Genomic DNA, 9,501 nt, shown 5'->3' on the forward strand with positions numbered 1-9,501 from the left:
ATATGTTGTTATCAACTTCATTGTCGTTATACACATCATACACTAGTTCGCTAGTTGTCTTAGTCTCGTCTGTCATATCTTACTCAATCAATTAAATTATTATCCCTTTAATTAGCAAGTTTCCTATAGTCGGTTACTCTATGTCTCTGTTTATCACGACAAAAACATGTGATAAGAGATTTAGAATTAATCTGGGGTGACTGTTGGATAGAATGCGAATCTTGAGGGTGAGCTGGCTAACGATTTTGATCGCCTTAATAATTGACTTCTGATTTTGTGGTTTTTCACCAATTAGGATACATTCGAAATTTGCATCCTGCCTCGATGTATAAAATCGTTGTAATAAAAATTGAGTGTAACTAAAAAAAAGAAAGTGACTCTTCATTTTTTTTTATCTTCTCACAATCAATGGTCTTGACTTTGCCTTGTTTGTCACGTGATCATCACAACTGTGCCCACCATACTAATGCTCGACCTTTAAGTTTGATGGTGATATGACGGATCTTTATTGACGTGGCAAAGTGGGTCCATAATCGATCCAACCTAGCAAGTCAACAGGTTAATGGTCGAATCACATTAGATTGACCCAACCGTAATTTCACTCGGTCCGGTCCCAGAAAGCCCTCGATCGGCTCGGTCACCCGACCTTACATCTCGGCCATTCGGCTGCCCGACTCACCTGTCTCGACTCACCTGTCTCGGCTACTCAGCAACTGACGCGACCACTCGGCCACCCGACCCACTTATCTCAGTTACTCAGCCAGGCATGCCACCGACTCAACCAGCTCAGCCGCTTAGTCCGGCACTCGCCCTCAACCAGCTCGGCTGCTCAGTCCGACACTCGACCTCAACCAGTTCGGCCACTCAGTCGTCTTCTTGGCCTCGATCAACTCCGCCTCAACGAGTCTCGGCCTCGACCGGCTCTGCCTCAACGAGTCTCGGCCTCGGCCAGCTCGGCCGCTCAGTCCTGCTCTCAGCCTCAACCAGCTCGGCCACTCAATCTCTTTCTCGATCTCGGCCAGCTCGGCCGCTCAGTCCTATTCTTGGCCTCGGCTAGCTCGGCCGCTCAATCCTGCTCTCGGCTTCGACCAACTCGACCACTCAGGCACCTTCTCGGCCTCGACCAGCTCCGCCTCAATGAGCCTAATTACTTCATTCAACTCCGGCTGGGTCCTTCTCTAGTACCTCTTCACTAAAGGACAACCAAGAGGTAGGACGATCAAGCGTGTAAGTCCTGCCACAAGATAAAGGCAGTTACTAGGCTGTTAGGTCTGGTCCCCTAGATCCTCCTAGGCCTCCATTCTTGGCTAAAAGATAAGAATATCCGCATGATCAAGTCGTAGGACGGTTATGAGGTTTGCAAACCCTGCCCCCTAAATGCAGCCCTATTAGCTCATTTGTCAGCAATGTACAGAACTTCTCCCCTCAGATACCACCACCACAGCCTGCTTCCATGTCAGCAGAAAGGTCTCCTTTGGTGAATATATAAGCTCTTCTACAGGTATGAAAAAGCTCTCGAATTCCATACACTTTGAGTATTGTTTCTTCTCTACCTCACTACTTCTCTTTGCTGACTTGAGCGTTGAAATGGCTTGTCGGGAATCCTGGTGCCTCGCTAACCTCTTCACTCATCTCTTTCTTCTTAGGTTCGTTCGCCGGCAGGATTAGTGAAGGTTGAGGTGGCATCATATTGACTGATGATTTGACCGTTTATGACATCCAACCGGAACAAATGGCAATCAGTTTAACTTTCACACGATCGACATTTTGTCATAATAAAAACTTCTCTCTACTTTATTAAGCTAATCAATGAATTCTTCATCTTGAAACATACCAAAAAATTTGACAAGATTAATTGAAAATCCGATATCTCCATATCGTTCCTCTCAATCATAGCTTCTGTGATTGTGATAAAGGTTTTGAAAAGTGGAATCAGAATTAAGATAAGAGAATTCATGACCTTCAAAATCTGACTGTATTCAAATAAAAACTTTTCTTTGTATTTGTAAACAACTGCATTCCATATCTCTATTAGAAATTCAATTAAATTATAGAGATCATAGAAGTTATCGGAGAGAGTGTTGAGAATGTGACCACGATATATCACCATGTCTTCTTCACACATCTTTTGTGCAACCTTGATCGTATCAGAATCATCATCTTTTGGTTCTAGAAATAGTTCCAACTTTGGATCAAGAAAATATGCGACCTTGAAAACAGTAAATAGGAAGAATATTTTGTCTTTCCCGTGGATAAAATTGATGCCATTGAATCGATCGAATTGAACATTTGAATTGAGAAAAGATGTCATATTCTTTTCGATTTCCATTTCAAAAATAAAACCTTAAAGATTGGAGTACTGGATTTGTAGTGTATCAAATGTTTAGGTTGAGATGTATAGAAATGCTTAGGTTGAGGCTTTTCTTTTAAAATTTTATTTGCTCTCACTACTCAAAGTTTGCTAATGAGTTTTATCAATAAATTATTACGAAAATACAACTCTTTCAACCCAATATCTAATAAAAATATTAAATTATTAAAAATATACTTTAAATATCTTAAAATTTTGAATATTTATAAATTAAAGGGATTATGAAATCTATATGTATTTTCATCAAATCACTACTTAGAAAGATGATCTATTTCAATATTTTCTTAGTGACGTTTAATTTAAAATATCATTATAACTAATTTTTAATGACACTCATTAGAAAAGATTATTATTTTAAATAAAATATTATTTTAGATTATTTATCGTGATAAATTTTATGAACATCACTGTATCTTATAACAACTCAATTAATAACCTAATTCCCCTCGTTTTTTTTATGTGCCGATACTCGAACCATCATCCGCCGCGCGATCTCTGCTCATCCCTTCCGCTCGGCGAAGTCGTCTGTAACCCTCTGCCACCGCGCGATCTCTGCTCATCCCTTGCGCTCGCCTTCGCCACTCCCCTCACTCGTGCTCGCTCGCGCATCCCCGATGCCTTCCCATCTCTGGCCGACCGATGCCTTCCCATCTGAAACAATCGAAGCTCCATCGAAAGAGCTGTGAGGCAAACCAGCTACGACCGAAAGATATTCGTGTCAATGGAAAGAACTCAGCATGGACGAGATGATCCTCCATGCCGGTAAAGTTATCAAAGTGATATAAAAATTCATTTGATAAATTCTTTTTTTTTTTTTTTTTGTATATTACAGTCGCATTTATAATTCTTCATGCCTTGACTGAATACGGAATTAGAATTTGGATCATGATAGCTTTTTTGAAGTGTGATGGATCTCATGGGTGATTAGGGTAACTTCTGATAGTTGTATCATATAGTCAATCACAGGATGATAATTGAATTCTATAGATTTCTTCCTTGATGCATAATTATGAATTCATGGAAGGGATGCATCATGCATGCCTGGAGAATATCACATACTACTTGCCTAATTCCAGAATAATATGCTACATATCAGTAGTATACTAGCATACTATTCTCCCAAATCATATTGGTTTCATATTATCATTCTTATTTTGAATAGCAATTTATTATGAGAGCAACGTTTGAAGATAGATTACATAGTGCTTCAGAAATACAAAGGCTAGCAAGCAACGCAGATTGGCAAAGGATAATTTGAATACCAAAACAATTTTGAGACTTAAGCATAATAGAAGAGATTAACATAACAATGGATAAGTTGGAGACCAGAACTAGAATACACACCACACCAGATCTTTTAATAATTTCATCCTAGCATCGACAGAAAGTTCTGAATCCTCTGAATCAAATCACATACGGGTCTGTTGCTACAACACACTTGGGACGATTTGAATGGTTTGCTGCAATATTTTTGACCATCTCTATTATATCTTCCTTCTCAGTATAAATATGAACCTCCCTTAGACTATGCAGATGTTCTATGCCATCGACGCTGTATCCAGTGAAGGAAGTCATTTTAAGAATTTGTAGGCTTTGGACTGCACCTTTTTGGAAACTCACACTGTGGCAATGAATTTCCAGGAATTTGAGATGTGTGAACCCTCCCCGAACGAAGACCAAATCCTGATTGTCGAATGCGTGAAATCCTAGGACCAGCTTGACCAAACTGTGGAGATTTCTCAAGACTTGCAGATCCTGGAGAGGCAGTCGTGTTCTTCGCAGATTTATCTTGACAACCTGCTTCAGGGATGCAATCCAAGCAGGCAATCCGCCAAGTTCGGCATCTATCTTGAGCTTGCAGAGCAGCAATGGCGGCGAAGCTACCTCATCGAGTGTCTTGTTCAGATTGCCATCTGCCAAATGCAAAATTATTAGTGATCGAAGGCTGCCATTGAGCTTCGAGAGCAAGGTGCTAATCTCCTCCGGCATTCCTCTTGCTAGATGCAGACCATAAATTCCAAAACAGATGGCAAGCTTCTGGAGGTCGACAAGCTCACCGATCTCCTGTAGCGACTGCACATTATCAGCACATACCATTCCAAGCATGCGAAGTTTTTTCAACCTTCTTATTCCTTTCGGGACCTTCAATCCCGGGGCTCGAATCCTGTATATCTTAAGAGAATACACTTTCAGATAAGGTCCAGAAAGCAGATGAACCAGTTTTGTGAGTTTGACGATGGTATTGGGTAGTTCTTCAATGAAAGTTCCTCTTATATCCAAAAACTCTATATTCTGTAAATCTCCTATTGAATTTGGCAATTCAAGCAATTCACTATTTCTTAGAGACAGGTACTTCAAAAGACACAACTTGGAAAAGCTCTTGGGGTGGCGATGAAACAAGTTCCCACATCCTTCCAGGTCAATTGCCCTCAACAGCCTCTGTTTTCTATAATCCTTCAGTGGTACATGCTTGCCAAATGCAGCGAAGAATCGGAGGTGGCGCAGATCAGTGTCTGCAGGCACCAGTCCACTACTTTTTCTGTGCCACGATAAGCGTCTTATCTTCTGATGTTGTGGTGGAATATTAGACTGCTCGTTCAATGACACCACAAAGTTCTCTTTCTTTGATATTGAGATTATGACATCGAGCATCATGTCATGGATGTAGCAGGATTTCACTGTCCCATTTTCATCAAATTCTGATGGTTGTACCAAGCTACGACTCACCAACTCCTTGAAGTATCGCTCGGCGACTTTCTCGGCGGAAAGGCCACCTACGCCACTCACAATCCCTTGGGCAATCCACCATCTCATTAGCCGCTTCCGACGAATCACATAATCCTCAGGAAAGATGTCTAAGAACAAGAAACAAGGTTTGAGATAGTAAGGCAAGTCATTATAACTCAAAATTAGTATTTGATTGATCTTCGAAAGCATATCATTAGTTTCTATCTCAAAACTAAGATGATCGCATAACTCTTTCCATTCCTCAAGATTTTTATCAGGCTTGGAAGCTAGAAGACCTCTGATCGTCACAATCGCAAGTGGCAATCCATCACACTTTTGTAAGATTTTTCTACCAAAATTTATTAGTTCTGGAGGACAATGATAATCTAGTGCTTGAAAAACTCTTCTACTGAATAACTCCCAAGATAACTCAAACGATAAAAGAGAGACTTTAAATATAAATTGATGATTACGAGAACAACTTATATTTGCCACTTCCTCATTACGGGTGGTCACTATGACCCTACTTCCTTTTTTACCTGGTGGTAATGAAATGTGCAAGCTTTCCCATGCTTCAATACTCCAAACGTCATCAAAAGCAATTAAATACCTCTTTCCATGGAGATGCCCTCTGATTGTGTGCACCAATTGTGATTCATCCATCATGTTCAGAAGTTGCTCTGTGTTCAAACTGGCATCTCGGCACCCAGAAACATCTCGGATTTGTTGTTCATTGATGAAAATTTGTCGAATAATCTTTTTGAGAAGCTCTTTGATATTGTAATTCTGGGACACTGTGATCCAAGCTTGAGATTGGAAGTGGCCTCCGACGATAATAGGATTCTCATAGATGGTCTTCATCAAAGTTGTCTTTCCTAAACCACCAAAGCCGACTAGAGAAATCGTTGTGAGGTCAAGACAGTTCTCGTCCATCACCCACTCGATGAGTGTATCTCTACTCTGGTCGATGCCCACAAGTTGAGCTTCCTCTACAAAATGCCTGATGATCCGTGGATCGGAGTATCTATCGGCCATGTCCAAGCCGGTGGCAGTGGCAAAGCTTGTAGCTTCATTTGGGTGGGAATAGCGATCGTGCCGCTTTCTTATATCTTCTACTTCAACCTTCAATTTCTTGAGCTCCGAAGCGACGCTGTGGCGAGCTTTCAATGACTTTAGGCAGTGACAGAAGCGCATGAAAAGGCCTTTGGCTCCGAGCTCATCGTAGGGTGTTGATCGGAGATGGCACTCGAACTCATCGATCGAGTCTTCGGCATCGTAGGCCACCTCCCTCACTTCCCGAACCCAGTTCTGCATTCGATCATTCAGATTCCGCCTGGTTGACATGTTCGTCAAGAAAGCGATGATGCTTTTGAGCTCAGCGACTATGTATCGGACATCATCTTCGACTCCTGCCAGCAACGATGCCTCTTCCTCTAGCATCCTCTCTAGCTTTCCCGCGATGGACTGAAAGGAGAAGTCCACAACCTTCATAGCCATCGTCGTCGCCATGCTGCCGATTTCCGGCCGGCGGTGGTTAGGAAGAATGATGATGATAATGCAGGATGGTTTTAGTTTGCATCCAACGTCAAGTAGGTTTTACTTTGAAACGTTGAGTGAGCATAATTTGTACGATGGAAATACTAAAAAAATTGAAATGATAATATATTAAATTAAATAAAGTGACTTGGGAGCTTTATTCTTCCAAATCCTTTTATGAATATATATATAAAATATATTACTTTATTTATTCCTCACTATACAAAATATGAATTGCACTTGGAGCCCTACCCAATATCGTTTTTTAATTCTTAGTTCACTTTACTCACGCAAAAAGAAAAGAACAAGAGAGTAAATATTATTTAAAAAAAAAAAGAAAATGAAAAGGAGAACAAAATTATTTAGCCAATGCATAATTAAAGCAAAATTTATAATAAAAAAATAAAAGAAAGGCAGCGAAGCAAAGAATAAATCGTGACTACCTAAGGAAAAACCAAAAACAAACTATTACAAAGCCCTGCTAGGTATGCAATGCTTCTCCAACCTATGCAATGCAAGGTTTGGAGTTTGGGTTAACTCGAAAAGATTATAAGTGAATTTAAGCTATTCGAGACCTAATTGAATCCGATAAACAACCGGTTTTGATCATGAGATGGTGCCAAAATTAACTTCAATTTGATTTCAGTTTTTCAATTTCATTTTAATTAATTTTTGTCACTAATTAAACTAAAGAATCGATCGAACACCAAGTTGGCAATTCACCGATTACACTTTTAAAGATCAAAGTGCAAAATTAGATTATAATCTCTTTTGAAAAAACTGTGCAGCAGGGCGATGGCTGTCAAGAATCCAATGAATAACAACTACATCTACTTGGGGATTTACTTACCAAAAACTATACTGTTAATGAAATGCATACAAAACTGCAATTTACATTGTGAAAAATAGCATACAAATATAAAGTTGTAAAATATTCAACTCGAAATGTATTCAAGTTATCAAAGTGATATAAAAATTCATTATATATATATATATATATATATATATATACAGGATTGTTCTGCTGGGCGTCATCTGATGGGCGTCGCGTGGGCGACATCTGACGTGGAAGCCACGTGGCTTCGTCGCGAGCGCATCGCCAGTAAAAGCACACAGAGCGAAGAAAAACGCCGCGATTCTTCTCCTGCCAAGCCCTAACCCCCGATTCTTCCTCCCCTCGCTCTCAGCCCACTCGCAACCCTGCTCGCCGCCGCTCTCTTCGATTCTTTCTCCCCTCGCGACCTCTCGTGGCCGCAGACCTCTCTTCTCCCCCTGCTCTCTTCTCCCCTCGCGACCTCTCTTCTCCCCTCGCTCGCGATTCCCGACTCGCTGGGGTGCTTCCCGCCGTGGCTCGCCTCAAGACCCTGCTCGCCGCACCTCGCCTCAAGACCCGGCTCGCTGGGGTGCTTCCCTTCGCGGTCGCCTGCACTGCTCGCCGCCACGATCTGCTGGGCCTGTAATTTCGCGCGACCCCCGTTTCGCGCGACCTGTAATTTCGCGCGACCCCCGTTTCCTCTCTCCGTTCTGCGAAGCCGCCGCCGCCATCTAGGTCTTCGAAGCACACCGGCAGCCCTCTCGCCATAGCCCACTACAGCCGCGCCCTCTCCTAGCTCGGCCTCCACCTTCGCTAGCCGTGCCTCTATGCCTAGCAAAGTTCAGATGTCAGAAGAGCTTAGGGCACCGATGGAAGCCAACCGCCTGAAAGCACTAGAAAGGGCTGAACTCGTGCTCGTTCACACTCAACATGCATCTTGAATGCTTCTAGTAGAGTGTATTCGAAGCTCTCCACAGCATTAGCTTTGAATGTCCTAGCCCACCTCCCTCTCCTCCCTGCATTTTTTCATACATTAATGTTTCTGCTTGATATTACAAATGTCAGAGGTTATCTGGTAAAATATGAAGTGTCTCTCATATCCAATCTCTGCTATGTAGTTTTGTATTTCAATGTTTTGCTTCAAATGTAACATGCTATACATTGCAGGTACTATACTGATCCATATGGCACATTCTGGCAATACAATGCAAAAGTAATAGGATCTGGATCCGAAGGAGCTGATAGTTATGTTCAAGAGCAATACAACAAGGTAGCTACTTTGGCAATTTTAGATATAACTAGTTATGCAACGCATAATTGTGTAGGACCTGTCCCTTCTGAAAGCTGAAACTATAGCTCTTTCCATCCTGAAACAAGTCATGGAAGAACAATGGAACAACAATTGTGTATTTTTCTGTATAAGCACTATGGAACAACAATGGTTGGTTTAAAGGTAATTAAATTGTGTTATATTCATGTCCTGCTCATGTTTGATAAAGGTGTGCGGCTGTGCGCTTGCAGTAAAGAGAAGCTTTCTACTTGTTTCTCAGGCCATTGTCTATAACTTCGATTATGATGATTTCCATAGGTTTGACTCTATCAATTTTTTTTCTTTGCTTCATATGTTTCATTCTATGGTTTAGTGAATCAAAGAGTTTACTGATTTCCTGTGGTTTAATAGCTCTATCCATGGAAGATTACCATATGAAACATAAGCTAGATCCTGTCATAAGTCAACTACTGCTTAGCTTTCCAATTTGAAAAGTTGTGAGTTTCTTGGGCATGACGGTTGAAACTCTCTGATTCAACTTTGTTTTTTTCACTTCACTAACAAGCTCATTGATCAACCTGAATGAATAGATATTCACTAATGCCGATCAAGCTCATGCTGCTAAAGTGCTCAAGAAGCTGGGTCTGGAAGATTGTTTTTCCTCATGAATCTAACATTTCTTCCTTTAGTTCTTGTTGCAAAGGGACGACACATAAAGTACAATCTACTGATCATATTGTTTTGTGTTAATTGCAGAGCTAATGCTCAACAGCCGAAGCTGTT

At 41.2% G+C, this 9,501-nt stretch overlaps 2 protein-coding genes across 2 annotated transcripts in view; one reads left to right on the plus strand and one right to left on the minus strand.

Moving 5' to 3' along the window:
- Nucleotides 1–3,660: 3,660 nt before the first annotated feature.
- Nucleotides 3,661–6,622, minus strand: LOC141812662 (disease resistance protein Pik-2-like). The gene has a single exon (XM_074700678.1). The coding sequence runs from the start codon at nt 6,605–6,607 to the stop codon at nt 3,776–3,778; it is 2,832 nt and encodes a 943-aa protein (XP_074556779.1). The 5' UTR covers nt 6,608–6,622; the 3' UTR covers nt 3,661–3,775.
- A 1,170-nt stretch (nt 6,623–7,792) lies between these two features.
- LOC141812717 (uncharacterized) overlaps nt 7,793–9,501 on the plus strand; it is a 2,291-nt gene continuing 582 nt past the window's right edge. The window contains exons 1-4 of the mRNA XM_074700725.1: nt 7,793–8,523; nt 8,616–8,718; nt 8,948–9,036; nt 9,475–9,498. Coding sequence (XP_074556826.1) covers nt 8,507–8,523; nt 8,616–8,718; nt 8,948–9,036; nt 9,475–9,498 — 233 coding nt within the window. The 5' untranslated portion in view covers nt 7,793–8,506. The remainder of the gene's footprint in view (nt 8,524–8,615; nt 8,719–8,947; nt 9,037–9,474; nt 9,499–9,501) is intronic.

The sequence above is a fragment of the Curcuma longa genome, chromosome 19 (genome assembly GCF_044706935.1).
Source record: "Curcuma longa cultivar G26 ecotype Majalengka, Jawa Barat chromosome 19, ITB_CL_G26_1.1, whole genome shotgun sequence".
NCBI lineage: Eukaryota > Viridiplantae > Streptophyta > Magnoliopsida > Zingiberales > Zingiberaceae > Curcuma > Curcuma longa.

Excerpts from the sequence above, each read along its gene's own strand:
- LOC141812662 (XM_074700678.1), bottom strand. The coding sequence starts at position 6,607 with ATGGCGACGACGATGGCTATGAAGGTTGTGGACTTCTCCTTTCAGTCC.